Source organism: Microcebus murinus, chromosome 14, assembly GCF_040939455.1.
Source record: "Microcebus murinus isolate Inina chromosome 14, M.murinus_Inina_mat1.0, whole genome shotgun sequence".
Taxonomy (NCBI): Eukaryota; Metazoa; Chordata; class Mammalia; order Primates; family Cheirogaleidae; genus Microcebus; species Microcebus murinus.
Window position 1 is genome coordinate 47,243,511 of NC_134117.1, and position 22,931 is coordinate 47,266,441.

General features: G+C 36.1%; 1 protein-coding gene across 1 annotated transcript in view; it reads left to right on the plus strand.

The window, feature by feature from the left end:
* REEP3 (receptor accessory protein 3) overlaps nucleotides 1-22,931 on the plus strand; it is a 101,455-nt gene that overhangs the window by 29,729 nt on the left and 48,795 nt on the right. Inside the window, exon 2 of the mRNA XM_012762736.2 lies at nucleotides 20,821-20,893. Coding sequence (XP_012618190.1) covers nucleotides 20,821-20,893 — 73 coding nt within the window. The remainder of the gene's footprint in view (nucleotides 1-20,820; nucleotides 20,894-22,931) is intronic.

Below are 22,931 nucleotides of genomic sequence, written 5' to 3' on the forward strand. Positions count from 1 at the left end.
AGACTCTTGTCTCAAAAAAAAAAAAATAAATAAATATATATATATATATATATATATATATATATATATATATATATATCTTAAGAAAAAAATCCCCAGACCAGACAGATGCACAGCTGAATTCTACCAGACCTACAAAGAAGAACTGGTACCAATCTTATAAAAGCTATTCCATAACATTGAGAAGGAGGAAATCCTCCCAAATGCATACATTCTATGAAGTATCACCTAGATACGAAAGCCAAGAAGGACAGGACAAAAAAAAAAAAGAAACCTAGAGACCAATATCTCTTATGAATATAGATATAAAAATCCTCAATAAAATACTACCAAACTGAATTCAACAGCACATCAAAAAGATAATCCACCATAGTCAAGTGGATTTCATCCCAGGGATATAAGGATGGTCTAACACATGCAAATCACCACAGAAGCAGAAACAAAAATAAAGACCATGTGATCATCTCAATGAGTACAGAAAAAGCATTCAGTTAAATCTAACACCGTTTCATGATAAAACCCTCAACAAACTAGGCATAGAAGGAACATACCTCAAAATTATTAAAGTCATATATGATAAACCCACAGCCAACATCATAGTGAATGGGGAAAAGTTGAAAGCATTCCCCCAGAAAATTAGAAATAGGACCACCACTTGTATTCAACATAGTTTAGAAGTCCTAGCCAGAGCAGTTAGGCAAGAGAAGGAAATAAAGGGCATCCAAATCAGGAAAGAGGAAGTCAAACTATTGTGCTCATGATAAAAGCTTGTATCTAGAAAACCCTAAAGACTCCACCAAAAGACTCCTGGTATTCATAAGTAAATTCAGCAAAATCTCAGGTTACAGAATTAATGTACACAAATCAGTAGCATTTATATTTACAAATAACAGTCAAGTGGAGAGTCAAATGAAGGACACAGTACCATTCACAATAGCTACAAAGGAAATAAAATACCTAGGAATATACTTAACCCAGGAGGTGAGAGATCTCTACAAGGAAAAATATAAAACACTGATGAAAGAAGTCACAGATGACACAAATGGAAAAATATCTCCTGCTCATGGACTGGTAGAATCAACATTGTTAAAATGTCCATACTGCCCAAAGTGATATACAGACTCAACACAATCCCCCTCACAATAGTAGCAATATATTTCACAGATCTATAAGGCTATAGTAACCAAAACAGGATGGTACTGCTATAAAATTAGAGACATAGACCAGTGGAACAGAATAGAGAACCCAGAAGTCAAACTGTCTACAACCAACTGATCTTTGACAAAAGTAGACAACATACACTGTAAGTTTCTTCAACAAGTAATGCTGTAACAATTAAATATTCATATGCCAAATAATGAAGCTAGATAGAGACCTTACACTTTGCACTAAAATTAAGTTAAAATGGATCATAGACCTAAATGTAAAACAGAAAACTAAAATTTTTAGAAGAAGAGTAGAGGAAAATCTCAGTGACCCTGGGTTTGGCCACGTATTCTTATATCCAACACTAAAAGCACAACCCATGAAAGAAAAAAATTGGTAAGTTGGACAAATATCTGCTCCGTGAAACTTAGTGTTAAGAAAATGAAAAGACAAGCCACAGACAAGGACAAAATATTGTAAAACACATTATCTAATAAAGAACTTGTACCTAAAACTTGTACCTTAACTCTAAAATCTATGAAGAACTCTAAACGTAACACTGGGAAAAGGAAACCCTACTCTAAAATGAGAAAATAAACAACCTAATTTAAAAATGGACAAAAGAACTAAACATAACCTACCAAAATAAAATATATATGTGGTAAATACACATATGAAAAGATGCTCAACATCATATGTCATTAGGGAAATGCAGTTTAAAACAGTGAGAGACCACTACACACCTATTTGAATGTCAAAAATAATAAAAACTGGTAAGGATATAAAACAAAAACAAAAAGAACTCCCCCTTCATTGCTGTCTGGAAAGCAGCAGCCACTTTGGAAGACAGTTTATTTCTGAAATACTGAACATAGTCTCACCATACAATCCAGCAATCATGCTCCTACATATTTATCCAAATGAACTGAAAACTTATACCCACACAAAACTTGCATGCAAATATTAATGGAAGCTTTATTTATAATCACTTAGTTGTCCTTTACTGGGTAAATGGATGAACAAAACTGATATATTCATACAATGTAATACTATACAGTGATTAAAAACAATGAGCTATCTAGCCACACAGTCATTTAACAATACTTATTGTTAAATGAGAGAGGCAAGTCAGAAAAGGCTATATACTATCTGATTCCATTTGTATGCCATTCTGGAAAATGTAAAACTATAGAGATTTTAAATAGCAATTGGGGGAGGGATTAAATATGTGAAACACAGGGTGTTTTTATTTTTAGGACAGTAAAATTATTCCGTATGATACTCTAATGGTGGATAAATGACATCATACATTTGTCAAAACCCATACAACTTCACAGCACAAAGAGTGAACCTTAATATATGCAAATTTTTAGAAATCATTGAGAATCTTAGGGGATCCAGGATGGAATGCAGAGTGTGACAAAAGAATCTAACTGTATTACAAATGTATGAAACAACATTATTGAAGGGAATAGAGGATAAAAGGTACTGATCTAAGTAACTTTGGAAATGATGGGAGCCTGTAAGACTAAAGGCAAAGAGAGTTGCACATAACCCTACTCTAGTTGATAAAGTTATATCGCATGGAGGTGGAGGTTAACAATTCTGAAACCACTAGATAAGTATACTGGAATGAAACAATTAAGTGAAAGTTTCTCACTGTTGGAGTGGCAGGTTACAGATAAGAAGGGGGAGGAAGCTAGAATGATTCATGTGGCGAAGAAGAAAAATGAGGGGAGGGAGGGCGGGAGGGAGGCATTCCAGACAAGAAGCATATCCCAGGATGGAAATAGAAATACAAGAGGCATAATGAGGAAACCATATTGGAACAGATGGTTTATATAAGGCAGTGCTTTTCATATTATCTTCTGACGTGCCCCCAGAGGGGGTAGTCAGTGAGGGTGTGAGAGGCCAGCTGTTGGAAGGCTTTAGGCAAGGCAGTGCTGCAGGTATATTAGAAAGATTGATCTGGGAGTGGACAAAGAAGAATGGGTTGGGAAACTATTCAGTAAGTCCAGTGAGATGGCATGAGCCCAAATGTATTATTGGCCATGAGTTTAAAATAAAACAGGAGGATGGATGCATGTATTCTCACCAAGGAAGAGCCAACAAGACTGGGTTACACACTGGATGGATGTTCCCCTACCAGGGAAAGGAGGCATCAAAGACCCATCCAGTGAGAGAAATGAAGAATCTCATGTTGAATTTAAATCTGGTAGTACTAGATTGTATGGGAATATGGAAGATAAGACTGTGTCTAAGTTCTAAAGGGAAATACAAATGAATTAAAATTATTAACTACAATATGTAAAATACAATGGTGATGGTTAATAACGAGATTATACCTAATCCCAGCAATGAGGAGGAACACACAGCAGACCTGGGAACCATGTTCCTGTTTACACCTCAGTCCTGAAGGTTAGTTGTTTTCTTAGAGGACTCTAAGCTGGCGCGGGTGGGAGGTAAGTTAAACTGAAAAGCCCTATACTGGGTGGCACAGCTGAAAATCCCATACTCACAGGCACTTCAGGTGAAGCAGCATTCATGGGGTAGTTTTGTTGGGTAAGACAGATGTTGTTAAAGATATGGCTTCTAGATGTAAGGATAAAATCTCCTGCAGAAGACTTAATGACATAAGCCATAAACTCAGAACTCAGGGTTAAGGAAGAATAAGGATGTGAGGGACAGAGAAATCACTCGGTAAGTCACTAGGGACAGAGAAGTCACTGCCTTCTCCACCAAAAGAAAATGAATAAATAAGCTATAAATGAACTAAAAATATAGAGAGAAAAAAAAATAGAGATGCAGGTATTTACTTGCTCTCAGTGTAGGAAAGGCTTACTTAATAGAAATGCAGTTATTGAATATAAAGTTTCACAAGTATACATAAATACATTTCAGCAAGCTTCATAAACAAAATCAAAGGGTAACAATAACCAGTCTGGACAACATAGTGAGACCTCATCTCTTAAAAAAAAAAACAAAAAAAAAAAAACATTAAAAATTAGCTGGGCATCGTGGTACACACCTGAAATCCCAGCTACTTGGGAGTCTGAGACAGGAGGATTGCTTGAACCCAAGCATTCAAGACCTGCCTTGCTGACATAGCAAGACCCTGTCTCAAAAAAAAAAGAAACCATAATAACTTATAAAAATATCAGTTAACATATAAAATAGACAAAGAAGGACCTAAAATCAACACTACTCCAGAACAAGAACAGCTTGTGTCCATATCTTGGTTTCAAATATCATTTTCTAATAAAAGGAATAAGAGCTCCTTGGAGAAATGGATGATTCTAGCAGTGGGACAGGAAATATGGAAGATGAGCCTAGAACATCTTGTAGTGCCAGAAAGTAAAGAAATGCTCAGAGCAAAATAAAAACAATGATAGAGATGTGTCAAAGGCAGAAGCCAACTGAAAGAGATCCCAATGACCAAATCTGGAACAATTTGAGCAGCAAAATAAAGTAGTATTGGATTATAAGGCAAAGTGTAAGATAAATAACCATAAGTCCACACTGATAAATAAATGATTGAATAAATAAATGAATAGAGGAAAATAGGCAAATGTCTAATGCAGAAGAAATCCAAATAATTTATGTCAGTACTCCACCCTCAAGGAAGTGATACGTAATTCCTCATTCTTTACGTATAGTAACTTCCTGCCAAAAAGTATGGGATGGGAAGCTGAGAAGGGGTATTAGTCACTTCACTTGACATATATGCTACTTCAGCCAGGTGACCCAGGCTAACATCAACAATGATAAATTATGTTGGTCGTGTGTACCCTTGGTGTGTGATGAAAAAGGCAAATTGTCTTTGTGATATTCCTCCCAGAAACCCATGTCCTACGTCTAACCACCAGAAAAACAATCAGACAAACCCTAATTGAGAGACATTCTAAAAAATACTTAACTAGCTCCTCCAACCTGTCAAAGCTATCAAAAATCAGATAGGCTTGAAAACCTTTCTGAAGAACCTATGGAGACATGATGATTAAATGTAATATAGTAAGTGGATAAGATCCTAGAACAGAAATGAGACATTATGTAAAAACCAAGCAAATCTGAATAATGTATGGCCTTTAGTTAATAACTATTATTATTAGTTCATCAATTGTGACAAATGTATCATACCAATGTAAAATTTTAATAATGGGGAAACCGGTATGGTGCAAATGGGGACTATCTCTACTATCCTCACAATTTTTCTGTAAAACTATTCTAAGATTAAAATTTTATTTTTAAAAAAGTTGTAGTGATTATGAAATTTCAGTCCCAATTATTGTGTCTTCTAAACAAGACATTCTTTTATATAGCCACAAGACAATTGTCACCTTAGAAACATAACATTGATAAAATATTAACACCTAAAGTACAGTTCATATCCCAGATGTCCAAGTTGCCCCAGTAATGCCTTATGTAGCTGCATTGTTTTTAAAACAGAATCCAACCAAGTAATATTTCACTTAATTGTCATTTCTTTTAAGTGTAACACAGAATAGTCTCTTCAAGATCATGGATTTTAACACTCCTTATTTTCAATTAATAGATAGGTTGATTGCTCTTCATTTAATTACTTTTATATGTTTCTTTAGAGAGGAAAAGGGTAGCAAAGTCAGGATCAGTGGAGACTTTACCCTTTCTCTAGTCCAGTCATCCAAATCTGTCTTTCATGATATGAACAATGATTCATAAGAGGCAGGAGGCTCGGTGGTGCCAGCCAGCCAACATGCTGGTTTTGTGCCGTAATTACTGATGTCAGAACTAAATTAGGTGATGGTATAGTTCTTATGACACATGTTTGTTTCTTTTTCTGCTAGGTTGTCCAAGGTAGGAATAAAGTTTCCACTTCTGTGATTTTCTTATACCCAAAAAATACTTAGACAATTCCTTCCATCCATTTCAACCATCTCAAGAGAACATGAGAATATTTTAAAAATGCTTTTATAATGCTTAGCTTTTATGTTCCGTTTATTATTTTTGTAATATGATTACTGTTATTGTTTGCTCCACAAAACAAGGAGACCAAACCTCCTTTCAGCCTCATTAATTAAAAATAGTAACATGCATGGTGCCTTTGAGAGGAAGGAGAGCTCTTAACGTAAAGAGGGCAATTGTTCTAGCTGTAGGGAGTGGCATGGGAAAAAATTACTGAGTGGAGACACTGGAGGTACTAGAATGATCTGATTAAATGAAATGAAGGAAGTGGTTTAAGAAATATGAAAATAGAATGTTTTGGTTTCCAAATCATCACAAATTTAGTTTTAATTAAAAAGCAATGTGAGTTCACTGATGTATCCCTAGGGATAGAAAAAAACAGTGTGTTGGCACACAGTATGTCATCAGTGATACTTGTTTTTATTTAACAGAGAAGAATTAAAAGATTGTTTGGAGACAAAATTTTAAATTCACCTAGTAAAGCACTGTGGTGGTCATTCGTGAAGTAATTGTAGCTTAGATTGCACAGTAGGTATGAATGTTCTGTGGGAGGACTTGGCAGAAATTTTAGGTATGAGTTCAGTTCAGGGAAGTTCACTTCATGGTCATGTGGTAATAGGGCAGAATCCATATTTCTGGCTTTCTTTACTCATCCTTTAATTTGTGTATAGGGATGTATTTTAGGAGAGGACAGTTTTTCAACATTCCCAAAGTTGGCTTGTGTGTGATTTTTCTTCACCAGATTACAACTGAACTCTCAAGTTATCTTTAAGTCAGTGGGAATAATGGTAAGTTCGGGTTTTACAAATCCTGTGCTTAACGGGCTAAAAAAAAGTGAACAGTTCCTCCGAGTTAAGTATTACTCAAGAGTCAGGAGTTGGTCAGATGATACGAGTAGTTCTTAACTCCTTCGAATATAGCTACCTAAACAGTTTGATAGGAATTGGAGAATGTGATGAATGTTGATTAAAGATATAGATATTCCTTTATGTAGACATAGTATACAGTCAAAAATGGGCCTCAGATTTTTTTATGTGTATATATGAAAAAGTAGTGTAAGGGGGCCCAGCGCGGTGGCTCACACCTTTAATCCTAGCACTCTGGGAGGCTGAGGCGGGTGGATTGCTCGAGGTCAGGAGTTTGAAACCAGCCTCAGCAAGAGCGAGACCCCGTCTCTACTATAAATAGAAAGAAATTAATTGGCCAACTAATATATATAGAAAAAATTAGCCGGGCATGGTGGCACGTGCCTGTAATCCCAGCTACTCGGGAGGCTAAGGCAGCAGGATTGCTTGAGCCCAGGAGTTTGAGGTTGTTGTGAGCTAGGCTGCTGCCACGGCACTCCCTCTAGGCTGGGCAACAAAGTGAGACTCTGTCTCAAAAAAAAAAAACAGTAGTGTATGCTAGGTCACGATTACAATTACTAGGATAACTTCTGAGTGTTATCTTCATTCAACTTAGTATGGGGATCTGCTATGAGCTATATACATTGTATGATGTACAAAGTACAAGTTTTGTTTTGGGGAAGTTTTTGGGTATAGAGGAAAGAGTGCAATTGTTTTTTGTTTGTTTGTTTGTTTTGTTTTTTTTGAGACAGAGTCTCACTTTGTTGCCCAGACTAGAGTGAGTGCCATGGCGTCAGCCTAGCTCACAGCAACCTCAAACTCCTGGGCTCAAGCGATCCTCCTTTCTCCACCTCCCAAGTAGCTGGGACTACAGGCATGTACCACCATGCCTGACTAATTTTTTGTATATATATTTTTAGTTGGTCTATTAATTTCTTTCTATTTTTAGTAGAGACGGGGGTCTCACTCAGGCTGGTTTCGAACTCCTGACCTTGAGCAATCCACCCGCCTCGGCCTCCTAGAGTGCTAGGATTACAGGTGTGAGCCACTGCGCCTGTTCAAGAGTGCAATTCTTGAAATTAGAAGTTCTATGTTTATTGTGTCTTGGCTTAGAGACTTGCTGGTTTTTTTGTTTCATTCATAAAATCCTTAATCTCTCTGAGCCTTACTTTTATCATCTGTGGAAATAGAACAGTAACACCTACCCCACCCACAAATTTCTTGTTTGTAGTGACAAGCAGCATGCAAATATTACAGCTGGTAAACTGTGCCATGCCATAGATTTTGTAGGGACCATTGTTTTCTTTCAACTATGTGAGCCATTCTATAGAAATGTACACACAGGGTCCTTAGTTACTTGAGCACCTCAAGGGTTTGTAGCCCTTGATTCTACAGTATGCGCTACCAAATTCAGCATTCCTTTAAACATTTTTCTTTGATTGAGGTGTGCCACATAGTAGGCCCTTGTGGTGGGATTGAGTGGGCGTGGCTAGGGGGAGAGAGTGAAAGGATGAGGTTCAAGTCTGATGTGCTGTGGTTTGATTTTTACCCCTAGTTTTATCTTTAGCTTTCCTTTTAGAGTAGAAATTAGAAGCTCTGGAGTAAAATTAGAAGGTTAGCTCTGACAACATGAACATTCCAAGCTTCATAGCTCTTGATGACTATTGTGAAAAACATGTATAAAGCCTTTCAAAGGAATTTTCACTGTCTTTTTCTCTCCTTGGTGGTTTTTAACTTGTACACTTGGTTATAGAATTCAGGATTTGGGGTTTTTTTTTTTAAATGGGTTTGACCTTTTCTTCCTGTTTGTAATTTTCATATTTTTCTTTAAGATTATAACCACTTGGCTGTTGTTTTACTAATGGGAATTCTCTACTAGCAGGGATTTTTTAATTAAAAAATCATTTTTTTTTATTTTTTCTGAAAATTTTCTTAAAATTCATTTAAGACAAAAATTACTTTTTTTAATTTTTGAGACAGGGTCTCACTCTGTTGCCCACGCTAGAGTGCCATGGCGTCAGCCTAGCTCACAGCAACCTCAAACCCTTTGGTCTCAAGCGATCCTCCTTCCTCAGCCTCCCGAGTAGCTGGGACTACAGGCACGCACCACCATGCCTAGCTAATTTTTTCTATATATATTTTTAGCTATCCAATTAATTTCTTTCTAGTTTTAGTAGAGACGGGGGTCTCACTCAGGCTGGTCTCGAACTCCTGACCTTGAGCGATCTGCCTGCCTCTGCCAAAAATTACATATTGTTTTGGCAGTGATGATGCATGAACTTTTGCTACCTGATACCACTTAAACAGTGGCAGAATGGCTCATTTGGAAAGTTTATCACATGGGTAGTATACAGGTACAGTGGTTATCACTAGACCTTGCATTGCTTTTAATCATTTGGTCTTATGCAGCCAACAGTTGATTATTTTCAAAGATGTATTAAATTTATGTCATTTTAGTTTATTTAAAGCTTTCTCTCTTTTTTTTTCATGATCTCTTACATTTGTTTTAACATCTATGTAGAGGACAGAATTTGGCAAAAGTCAGGATAACCTATAATTACTTTTGTATTGCTTTTAAAAATCCAGTTAGACTGAAACCAACTTACCACACTGAAAACATTTTGCCTAATCATAATCCGTTTTAATCCAAAGCCAAAGTAAGCGTAATATTGTCATACCTTAGTTTATTGAAGATGCAGAACTTAGAAATTCAGATTCTTGGGTGGTCCTTCCACCAAAGATTCTCCTTCCCAGTTGATTCTTACACATACACAGGTTTAGGAACTAAAATGAAATTTTCTCAAGCACTTGCTTAATTGCATTTATCTTTTATTTATGAGATTCCTAAGAACCATTCCCTCTAGGTGGGAAAGTACTACTTTGAAAAAAGTCAGGAAACCTTTGTTATAAAATGGACTATTCGTAGGATTCCTTAAGATTCTGGTTCTATTTTTAGAATTCAGTCTGTTTTAATGTTAGAGAACTAATATTCAAACAGAATTGGAGTGATCTATAGAAAATTTTGTCCTCTTTCTCTTTCTTAATCTTGCATGAAGCCATTTTTAAATTTGGTTTTCATAGTGGGCTGCCTTTTTGATTTCACTAAATTCTGTGAATTCCCCCTACGTATGGTGTTCTGTTGTCCCGATAGAAACATACTGTAGTTTCCCTTGGCTAAAACACATGTAAGCAGTGATATGCTGGTAATGTTTAACAACTGGGGGAAAGGGGCCTGATTCATATCATTTGCTAATTTCAATGATGTAAAATAGTCCCTACAAATAGCCTATTTTCAAGCTACCACTATGACCTCACTAAATGTGGAGCTGGTGAGAGATGGACACAGCACACTTAGTATTTCCACCATACAGATAGCACAGAACTTCCAGGGCATTAGTAAAATGTAATAAAATAATTAGGAATACAATTAGGAAATGATAAGTTTTTGAGTATTTACATGTCTTTGTTTTTAGTATATTTTATACATATAAATCATTCTAACGTAAGGATACCCAAGAAACTCTTTCCATGCTTATCTTTGGAGAAAGTCATTGTTTCAAAATAATGCATTTTTACTTTTCATTTTCTACCTTATTCTATTGTTTAAATTAATTGCCTATGTTAAAATTACGAACAACAACAACACTGATGTTAAAGAGGCAGCTCACCAGACTATTTTGATGTGTGGCTACGTTGGGGAACCACTGGTGGTTCTCAGTCACAGCTACCTGAACTGAAAGTTTTCTTTCTTGGTTTCATGGCACTTTAAAGCTGAATTTTGTGCTTTAATTGCACTGACTACTACATTTTAACTATACATGTTCCATTAGTTTCTTTCAAATGATTTGAGAATTTTTTTAAACAACTGGATATGTTAAATTTTAAAGAAAAACAAGAGAATTGAGACTATTAAAAAAATCAGAGAGGCTGGGCACGGTGGCTCACGCCTATAATCCTAGCACTCTGGGAGGCCGAGGCGGGTGGATTGGCTCAAGGTCAGCAGTTCGAAACCAGCCAGAGCAAGAGCAAGACCTCCCTCTCTACTATAAAATAGAAAGAAATTAATTGGCCAACTAATATGTACAGAAAAAAATTAGCCAGGCATGGTGGCGCATGCCTGTAGTCCCAGCTACTCGGGAGGCTGAGGCAGCAGGATTGCTTGAGCCCAGGAGTTTGAGATTGCTGTGAGCTAGGCTGCTGCCATGGCACTCACTCTAGCCTGGGCAACAAAGTGAGACTCTGTCTCAAAAAAAATAAATAAAAATAAAAAAAATCAGAGAAAATAAAAATCTGGTAAATACAAATGTAAATATGCCAATCCTGAGGACCACCATAGTTGATACAGTTGAGCAACAGATTTAACTCTGAGTTTCCTGGAAACACATGAAAAAAAGAACAATATAATTCTTTTCAGATAGAAGAGTAGGCATCATTTTCTCAAAGAAAGCTAAGCATTGCATTGTACTGAATTCCAAAGTAAATCTCACATGAAATTTCATATATAGGGATACTGACTAACATAACAGTGCCATATTTCTCTACTACTTATAGGTTTCATGTAGTGGTTTCTTGTAATATACTTCAAAAAAATCAAGAATGTAGTATGACTTTTTCCCCAAAGGAGATAGATAAAATTGTTTAGGAATATAACCTAGTGATCAAGCTTGATCCAAAGTTAAGATGATAACGACTTAGAAGAATAAAGATTTAGAACAAGAATGCCAAAAGATGACAGGTCAGCTTAGCTCCTGCCCTTTGTTGATACTAGGTTGACAAGGTGTCTGAGACCAGAGTCAACAAAAACAAATGCAGTGAATGACTAGCAGTCTCCATCTTGAACACAGAAATGGGGAGTGGTGTAATAACTACTGGATATTTACCATGGTTACTCCAGGCTATGTTATGTAAATTTCACTGGTCTTAGGCAGCATTTCTAGTGTAAACTGAATTACAAATGGAGTCTATACTCTTTGATAAGTGCCTGGAGTGTTGCATTTTGTGTTGCTTTTTTTTTTTTTTTTTTCTTTTTTTTTTAAATACCACTTAAAGATGCTATTGTGTTGCTTTTTAGAGTATACGTGAGACACATATATGTTAATTGTGACAAATTCTTAGCAATCCTAATACATCTGTCTTCCGCCATTCTGATATTTGATCCTATAATTTATTTTGTTTGTAATATTAAGTAGCTATACCAACGTAGTTAATCTCTAGTCTCATTGAGCTGTTTTTTGTCCTTTAGTCTAATAGGACACCATAATTACAATTATTTTGTTTGGAAGTATGATTCTGAAAACAGCAAAATACGGAGAATTTGCCAAGTAATTCCTATATGAGTGTGATCCTATTAGTAACAATGTAGATTATCAAAAATGAATTATTTATTATATTTGTTTTTTTTTTTTTTGAGGCAGAGTCTCACTCTGTTGCCCCGGCTAGAGTGCCATGGCGTCAGCCTAGCTCACAGCAACCTCAAACTCCTGGGCTCAAGCAATCCAACTGACTCAGCCTCCTGAGTAGCTGAGACTACAGGCAAGCGCCACCATGCCCGGCTAATTTTTTCTATATAATTTTAGTTGGCCAATTAATTTCTTTCTATTTTAATAGAGACAGGGTCTCATTCTTGCTCAGGCTGGTTTCAAACTCCTGACCTTGAGCAATCCTTCAGCCTCCCAGAGAGCTAGGATTACAGGCGTGAGCCACCAAGCCCGGCCTGCGTGATTATTCTAATTCACGTCTTATTATCTTAGAAACACAGTTCATCTGTTGAAGAAAAAAAAATGCCTGATAGCCATTAACTCTTCTACTTTAGTTAATTCATCTTTTGACTTTTTTTCTTATCCTGTTTTAAAAAATAGTCCTTAAATGGGCATTATCATACATTCCAGGTAAGAAGATAAATTGGCTTACCCTTCTTTTTTTTTTTTTTTTTTTTTTTTTTTATGTTGTCATTTGGACAGAAATGGCTTACCCTTCTAAAGAGCGTGTGGCAATATGTATATCAAAGACCTTAAAGATTTCAGATCCTTATACCCAGTTATTCCACTTCTAGGAAAACATCATTAGGAAATAAACAGAAATTATAAGTGTGGATTCTGGGGTGAGAGTGCCTGGGTTTAAATCCAATAGGAAACTCACAAGTTGTATGACCTTGGGTTGTTTCTTCTTTAAGCCTCAGTCTTTGCATCATCTGTACAATAGATTTTAAAATACCACCTATCTCTAGATATTATTGTGAAAATTAATGAAGTGGTATTTGTAAAGTGCTTAACATGGTGCCTCTCACAAAGTATCAATAAATAATTGCTGTTATTAGTAATCTTAGAAAGATTTATCGTAGTATTAGCTAAAATAGTAGATAAAAAGGAAAATATTTGAATGATATTCATTTATATAACAGAATACTATTCCATGTCGTTTTCAATGATGTTCTTCAAGAAAATTTAAAGATATAAGAAAATGCCGATAATATAGCATTGAGTGAAAAGGCAGGATAAAAATCTCTCTATGCTCTAAGATGTTAATTATGTGTTAAATTATATTCTAATTATATCATAAAATATTATGTAAATATGTTTTAAAATGTTTTTTAGAGATATTATAGAAAAATCTAGATAAGTGGCTTCCAGTAATTCTTAAAACCAAGTGATATGAATGTGAAGATTTCATGTAATAATACTTTCTGTTTCTATATATTTTCATTTTTCATAAATTTTTTGAAATAATGACAATAAGAATAGAAAATAAAGTCTAAATCCTTGGTATTAGTGTTTTATAACTTGTTTAGATATAAACTAGCTCTTGATCAGTTTTGTTATTAAACTGTTATTGATGCTTTCTTATGGTGTTATTAGAGCATTTGAGACAATGATATATGAGACTTACAAAAATTTGATAAAAATTATAAAAGTCATGAATGCTTGGGGAAACCCTTAATAAAACAGACAGATGGTTCATTCAGTAATGAACTTACTAGTAATGAACTTACTATATAATGACTTTTATAATCCTTTATACTTTTTGATATCTTATAAAAATTCTATAGTAAGCTGTTTTTAGAGTGTTAATCAGAAAAAGAAGTTTCAATTTTCTGATGAAATATGATGCTAAGTTTTATGCTTTGACATTATGATTTCTAGTATTTAGACCATTCTTATTAGTTGCTTTTGAGACTCAACTTCAAACATGCTATAACTCTCTGAAACAACTTTGGTGAAGGATGGATCGTATCTGAACGTCTGTATAGAAAATATCTATTTTAAGTATTTTCCATCTATAAAAAAATGATACAAGGACCAGCCCCCCCCCATTGCACTCTCATTTTTGTTATTTTGGGGTTTTTCCCCCCATTTTTAAAAAGTGTCGATTTTTCAACATAGCCAGCATTCGCACATCTTAAAAGGGAACTTATCTTAGTGGGGGCAAAGGGTAACTTGAGTTGCTTGGCAGAGTTCTCCCTCTTTTAGGCAGAAATAAAGAAAAAGGAAATGACTGTTTCTTCCTGCCTCTATAACTGAAACGATATTCAAATTTATAGGTGAATTTTACTTGTAGCAAATATTTCCTTTATAAGTCCTGCATTTATCTTGTAGGTGGCCTTCTAAAACATACTTTATTTGATTTTATGCACTGTGCTCATACTTTGGCTTTGTGCCCAGCCTCCCAGGTTGCAAACATCTATAGCAGACCCCAGTGTTAAAGAAAATAAACCAAAAAAGAAAGCAACCTAGAAAATATTACAGATGTTAATAAATTACTCAGTAATATTCACAGCGTAGTAATAAATTATAATATTAATAGTGGCAGTCCTTAAAAATTGCCCCACTATTCATTAAGACAGTCTTTCTCATGTTCCAAATGAAATACATTATTGTTTTTTCCTCCTAGAAGAGAGAGGTATTACGTATTCTCTTTATTTGTTTGACTTATTCTATTCAGTACAAAGGTTAAAAAGTAAAGGCAACGCATGTATATATAGAGAGAGAAAGAGAGAGAATCAACTAGCACCCAAATCCTTATGATATGTGAGAAAATTATCTACTTTGGAAGCCAGTTATATACATTAAAACATATGTCAATCTAAAATAGAATAAACTAAATGCAAAATGACTAGTCCTGACAAATTCTTCTAAATTTAAAAATAAAAGTAACTTAGAAGTTTATGGAGGAAAGTTGAATCTTGAAGAAAAACGTGATTTCATTAAAGAGGGAAAAAAGGAGGAAAAGAAAAGATGGAAAGAGAGGAAGAAAGATAAGGAGGGAGGCAGGTAAGAAGCATACACTCCAGAATTAAAGTGGAAATACAAGAGGCATCATGAGGAAACCATGTTGGAACAGATGGTTTATGTAAGGCAGTTCTTTTCACATTATCTTCTGATGCACCTCCACAGGGGCTGGTAGCAAGAGGCTGAGGAGGCCAGCTATTAGAAGGCTTTAAGCAAGGCAGTGCTGCAGGTATATTGGAAAGGTTGATCTGACGGTGGACAGAGAGGCATGTGTTGGGAAACTGCTCAGTAAATCCAATGAGATGACCTGAACCCAAATATATAATTGGCATGAGTCTGAAAATAAAACAGGAGGATGGTGCATGTACTGTCACCAAAGAAGAGCCAACAAGACTAGGTTACACATTGGATGGATGTTATACCAGGGGAGAGATGTGTTGAAGACACCTCCAGTGAGAGACATGAAGAATTTTATATTGAATTTAAATTTGGTGGTACTAGATTATATGGGAATATAGAAGATAAGACTCTGTGTCTGGCCAGGTGCAGTGGCTCACGCCTATAATCTGGAAGGCCCAGGTGGGAGGATCACTTGAGCTGAGGAGTTTGAGACCAGCCTGAGCAAGAGCAAGACCCCATCTCTACTAAAAATAGAAAAGTTAACTGGGCATGGTGGCATGTGCCTGTAATCCCAGCTACTCAAGAGGCTGAGACCAGGAGTTTGAGGTTGCTGTGAGCTAGGCTGACACCACAGCACTCTAGTCCAGGTGACAAAGTGAGACTCCATCTCAAAAACAAACAAACAAACAAAAAAAGACTTTGTGTCCAAGTTCTAAAGGAAAATATAAATGATTTAAACTTGTTAACTTGAATATGTAAAATATAACTATGATGCCTAACTATGGGATTATACCTAGTGCCAGCAATGAAATGAGAATGAAAACATAGCAGACCTAGGAATTGTATTCTTTACACCCTAGTTAGTTGTTTCCCTAAAAATCTCTAAACTGGAAAACACCTGTGCCAGGGGCAGAAGGTGGGTGCTAAGTTAAATTGAAAATCCCAAAACTGTAGCACAGCTGAAAAATCTCATATCCTGAGGCTGGGGTTTGGCGCTTCCGGTGAAATAACATTTACTGGGTAGTATTGTTAAGTAAGGCAGTGATTGTTAATGATGTGGCTTCTATTTGGTAAAGATAAAATCCCCAGCAGAAGACTTGGTATTGCTTCTCTGACTTGGTGACATAAGCCCCAAACCAACGGATAAAGAAGTTCCCAGTTAGTTCATGATAGGTAGCAAAAAAAGCAAAGCACCAAGAAGTCACCAGGAATTTACTGCCATCTCCACCAAATAATAAATAACTATAAATGAACTAAAAATATGGACAGATATATTTGCTGCAGTTTAAGAAAGATTTATCTCATATAGATGTAAACACTTATTTACTATAAAGGTTCACAAATATACAATATATGTGTGTTGTGGGCTGAACTGTGTCCCCCAAAAATTCGTATGTTGCAGTCGCAACCCCTTGTGCTTCAGAATGTGACTGTATTTGGAGATAAGGTCTTTAAAGAGGTGATTGAGTTAAAATGAGGTCTTTAGAGTGGGCCTTAATACAATATGATTGGTGTCTTTTTAAGAGGAAGAGACTAGGACAACACACAGACTGAGGGACAAATATGTGAGGACACAGCTAGAAGTCTGCAAGCCAAGGAATGAGGCCTCAGAAGAAACCAAACCTGCCTTGATCTGGGGCTTTTAGCCTCCAGCTCTGTGAAAAAATCAAATTCTATTTTGTAAGCCACCAAGTCTATGGCATTCTGTTATGGTAGCCCTAACAAAGTAATACAATATGCGTGCATTTCAGCAAAAATTATGAACAAAATCTTGGGAGGCCGAAGCAGGCAGATTGCTCAAGGTCAGGAGTTCAAAACCAGCCTGAGCAAGAGCGAGACCCCTTCTCTACTATAAATAGAAAGAAATTAATTGGCCAACTAACATATATAGAAAAAATTAGCCGGGCATTGTGGTGCATGCCTGTAGTCCCAGCTACTCAGGAGGCTGAGGCAGAAGGATCGCTTGAGCCCAGGAGTTTGAGGTTGCTGTGAGCTAGGCTGACGGCCACGGCACTCACTCAAGCCTGGGCAACAAAGCGAGACTCTGTCTCAAAAAAAAAAAAAAAAATTATAAACAAAATCCAAAGGTAATAATAGCCTACAAAAAATATTGATTAGCATATAAAACAGACAAATACCTAGAAGGAACAACACTCCAGTAACAATGAGCACACCTAGCACCCAGATCTTGGTTTCAAACACCATTCTCCAATAAAAGGAACTGGGGCTTCTTGGAGAAACGGCTGATTCTATTATAAGAATGGGGCTGGAAATACAGGAGTCCTCTCTTATTTGAAGGGCATACGTTCCAAGACTCCCAGTGGATGCCTGACACCACAGTTGGTACCCAACCCTATATATACTATGTTTTTTCAATCTGATTACCAAGACGGCTGCTGACTACCAGACAGGTCGAGTATACAGTGTAGATATGCTGAATAAAGGGATGATTCACATCCCAGGTGGGAAAGAGCAGGACAATGGAAGATTTCATCATGGTACTCAGAATGGCATGCAATTTAACACTTATGAGTTATTTCTGGAATTTTCCATTTAATATTTTCGGACTGCACTGGACCTCAGGTAACTGAAACTGAAGGCGGCGAATCCGTGGATAAGTGGGAAGGACTAGTGTATACAAGATGAGTCTGGAGCATCACTTAGTACCAAAAAGTAACAAAGTGCTCAAAAACCCTCACAATGACAAAGAAATGTCAGAGGGACACGGGAGCTAACAGGAAAGTCTCCCAATGGTGAAAGCTTTAAACAAGCAAATAAAGTGGCATTGGATTATAACCCAAAGTATAAAATAAATATCTGTGAGCCCATACTGATACTGGGGGAGAATAGATAAGTCTCCTGTGCAGAAGAATCCAAAATAATGTATGTAGACACTCCTGTCTCAGGAGACGGAGGCCACTCAAGCATGGGCCGTGCATATTGACTTCTTTCCAAAGAACATAGTCCTAGGCTGGGCAGAAAAAAAAAAAAATAGAGAGAGACCAGAAGCCAAAGAACATAGTCCCAAAAATGGGGACAAAAGAGTAACTTTACAATGTCAGAGTTATATAGAACACTACCCTCAGCATAGTAGTTGAGGTTAACAACAGTGATAAGTCATGTTGATAGTATGCGTCCTTGATATAACGTACATGAACTCTGTGGTCTTCCTCCCGAAAACCCATACACCTCAGTTTAATCATAAGAAGAACACCAAACAAATTCCAATGGAGAAGCATCCTACAATATACTTGACCAGTACTCCTGAAAACTGTCAGGGTGATCAAAAACAAGGAAAGTCTGAGAAACTTACAGCCAAGAGAGCTAAGAAGGCAGCTAACTATTCCGCATGGGATCCTGGAACAGAAAAAGGATACTAGGTAAAAAATAAGGAAATCTGAATAAAGTATGGAGTTTAATTCATAAACAAAAATCAATATTGGGGCCTGGTATAATGGCTCATGCCTGTAATCCTAGCACTCTAAGAGACCGAGGCAGGAGGATTGCTTGAGGTCAGGAGTTCGAGACCAGCCTCAGCAAGAATGAGACCCTGTCTTTACAAAAAAAAAAATAGAAAAATTAGCCAGGTGTTTGGCATATGCTTGTAGTCCCAGCTACTCTGAAGGCTGAGGCAGGAGGATCACTTGAGCCCAGGAGTTTGACGTCACTGTGAGCTATTCATGGCACTCTAGCCGGGGCAACAGAGTGAGACTCTGTCTCAAAAAAAAAAATCAATATTGGTACATTAATTGTGATGAATGTACCATACCAGCATAAGATGTTAATAATAGAGGAAACTTGGTAGGGGGTATATGGGAACTATATGTACTGTCTTGCCAACTTTTCTGTAAAACTAAAAGTATTCTCAAATAAAAAGGCTATTTAAAACAAAAATAGAAAAAATAAGCAAAGGGATATCATACACATTATGCATCAAAAGACCAATTAAGGGGGAGGAGGGCATGGGCAATATATGTAACCTTAACACTTGTGCCCCCATAATATGCTAAAATAAATAATAAATAAAATAAAAAATAAAAAAACAAAAGACCAGTACACACTTGAAAAGAATTAAAATTTACTGGTATTCAGAAATGCACATTAAAATAGCTACAAGGTTATTGTTTTTCTCCTATTTAGCTGGCAAACCTTTTTTTCTTCTATTACTGATGCCTGTAATTGGCAAGGTATAAGAATGTAAAAAGGTAAAAATGTGGGTACCTTTTGAAGCAGCAACATCACAACCAGGAAGTGATTATCAGTGTTATCACTGTTCACAGTGTTATGTACAATAGCAAAAACTCAAATCAACCAAAAGCTTATAAATATGGGACTGTTTACATAAAATGTGGGAACCTGGATGTGCAATGCAATGCAGACAATAACAACATTGTAGGACATTTGAAGACAAAAATACTCTATTATGTGTTACATGAAAATATCAACTGTATCTTCTCATATGTTTGCACATAATTCTTGGATCTGGGATTTAGTGATATTAACAAAGACCATTAAGTCCTATTAGTGATTGAAAGTTGTAAGTGCTTAAAGAATTATTTTAGTGCATCTTATAATATGCCAAGTATTATTTTATAGCTCTTATAGTTAGAACTTGATGCTTCTCAAACTAGTAAGGGACCAAGTTTTTGTTACCACAAATTGTGTGTATGTTTGTATTTTACATATGCTGCAAGTTAAAAATGGAATTTGTATACAATAATATATTGCTTGTGGTCATCTCTGACTGGTAGGGTTGGGGCAATTTTTATTTTATTTTTGGTGATTTCCTACATTTCCAAAGTGTTTAAGGAACCACAGAATATTTTTTGTGATGAGAAAAATGTTTTAAAAGTCAACTTTTTCAAAAAATAAATCTTTTGTCCTTCAGGATTGCTTCCACTAAAGTTTATTTTTCAAAAATTTACTTTACATTATTGTATGTAAGTAAGCACTTGTCAGTGTTCCAGATGCATCTTAGCTAAAACTAGTGAATGCCCTAACTTAGATGGTTTTTGAAGCCTATACATCTGGTACTGTTTGGCCCTTAAGCTTTTACATCTCTTAGCATGGAGGATGAAGAAAGCTGTCCGTCATTTCTTGAGAATCTGTATATTTAGACCAGATTTGTATTTTCACTGTCAGTATGGCAAATGAGTGAAAAAATGTTAATATACTATTGGGTTTTTTATTTCTTTTTTTTATTCAGCTTGTACCAGGGCTGAAAACCTCATTTTATGTTCATTACAGTGGGGATTTTTTAAAATGTCTACATTCTTTCTAATAAACTGTTGGAAGACTCAAAATAAATAAATAAATAACTGCTATCTAAAATATTAAAATTATCTTTTTCAAAAAATGTATTTTTACTTTGTTTCTCTTGAGTGGATTTAGTTTATACACAAATTTGTATATTTGTAAATTTGTAATTTGTAAATTTACAGTTACGTGTTTTCTAAGTACTTATTTTCTATTAGGTTAAATTTTCATGAGATGTTAACAGCATTGTTGTGTTTGATTAATCTTCTTATATCTTTTCCTTTTAGGCTGGTGTTTGGGATGCTTTATCCTGCATATTATTCATACAAAACTGTGAAAACAAAAAACGTGAAAGAATACGTGAGTATAGTTTTATGAGTAATTAGTTTAATGTATCAATGATATACAAGGCTATAAAAATTGTCGTTCTTTTAAAAAAAGAGCTAGAATGTTATAGGTTAAAATGTGATAAATGTGAAATAAAAAAATTATTCTTTTTTTTTTTAAACTCACTTCGAAGACAACTCCAAAGTGGGGTTTCAAAAATAGTTTACTATCAAGTGGCATTTAATTAAGTATATGGTTCCCAAGATGAGTAATCAGATGGCTCTTCATTTTTCTTTTATAAAACTAATTTTTTTTTTTTTTTTTTGAGACAGAGTCTCACTTTTGTTGCCCAGGCTAGAGTGAGTGCTGTGGCATCAGCCTAGCTCACAGCAACCTCAATCTCCTGGGCTCAGGCAATCCTCCTGCCTCAGCCTCCCGAGTAGCTGGGACTACAGGCATGCGCCACCATGCCCGGCTAATTTTTTCTATATATATATATATATATTAGTTGGCCAATTAATTTCTTTCTATTTATAGTAGAGACGGGGTCTCGCTCAGGCTGGTTTTGAACTCCTGACCTCGAGCAATCCGCCCGCCTCAGCCTCCCAGAGTGCTAGGATTACAGGCGTGAGCCACCACGCCCGGCTATAAAACTAATTTTTGAAGCGAAATAGAGTAGTGGAACGTATCTAGTAGAGGTAAAGAAGTTACTTTAGTTGAGCCTGTGAAATTTTTCTACCCTTTTACTATATATATCACTTGGATCTAGAATTGGTGAAATAATCTTCAGAGATAAAACCACATTTAGTCATAGTACCTTAAATTCATTTTATAAATGGCTTGAAGGGTCATATTTTAATAGATGTAATAAAAACTTGAAGTATTGTTTAAAACTACTGGCATGCATGAGTTTCTAGAAGCCAGCACTCACCTGTTAACAGTGCTTCTCAGACCATGCTACGGGATCAGCTTTGTTGTTTTTCCAGTAAGTCTTAGGCCAGTACTTCTGTAAAATAAAAACCTAATCACTAGAAGAAGATGAAATTAAAAAAACCCCAAAACATGAAATACAACTCCAGTTTTTTTATACTACCAGACTTCAATAAACATGAAATTACAGTTGGATTTTGTGCTTAAGGCAACACGGTAACACTTCACAGCCTTGCACAATTCCCTAGACAACACTCTACCCTACTGTGTAATATTTCAGTTGGAATTCTCTTTTGAAAGATAAAAGAGTTCCCCATCATTTTCAAACACCATGAAAATATGCTCTAGGGACTCTGCCACTGGCAGTGCTTAATAAACATGAAACTTCTCCCTATTGGGATGTTTTTGATGCCATTATTAAATGAGATCTTTTTCTGAATCTAATTACCTGTACAGTTGAATTACAGGGTGTAATGCATCTCAACATTGGTGCCATTTCACACATATAAAGTATTCTAGACACTCAGGATATGCAATAATTGGTGTGCCTTCATATGTGTCTTTATGTATATATTTGTGGTTAACATGTACTCCCATCTCCCCTGCTAAATCTGCTTGATTTTGTGGGGAAAAAAGTTAAGTGCAAATTGCAAATGACATTTAGACGAGAAGCTCTAATAATTTGAGGATATCAGCAGGCACAGAAATACTGTCCCATAAATTAAAAAGCTAAGAGGATAGCAATAAGAAATATAGCCGTATTAAATAAAGTATAACAAGAGCCGGGTGTGGTGGCTCACACCTGTAATCCTAGCACTTCAAGAGGCTGGGGTGGGAGGATTGCTTGAGGCCAGGAGTTCGAGACCAGCCTGAGCAAAAGTGAGACCTCATCTCTACAAAAATTAGCTGGCTGTGGTATATACCTGTAGTCCCAGTCCCTTGGGAGGCTGAGGCAGAAGGATTGCTGGAGCCCAGGAGTTTGAGATTACAGTGAACTATGGTGATGCCACTATCTAGCCTGGGCAACAGAGTGAGACCCTATCTCAAAAAATAAATAAGCTATAACAAGAAGTAGACCTATTATGTATAAATGAATACTGAGAGAGCAGAAAAGATGTTATTTAGAGTTTGGCCTAAGAAC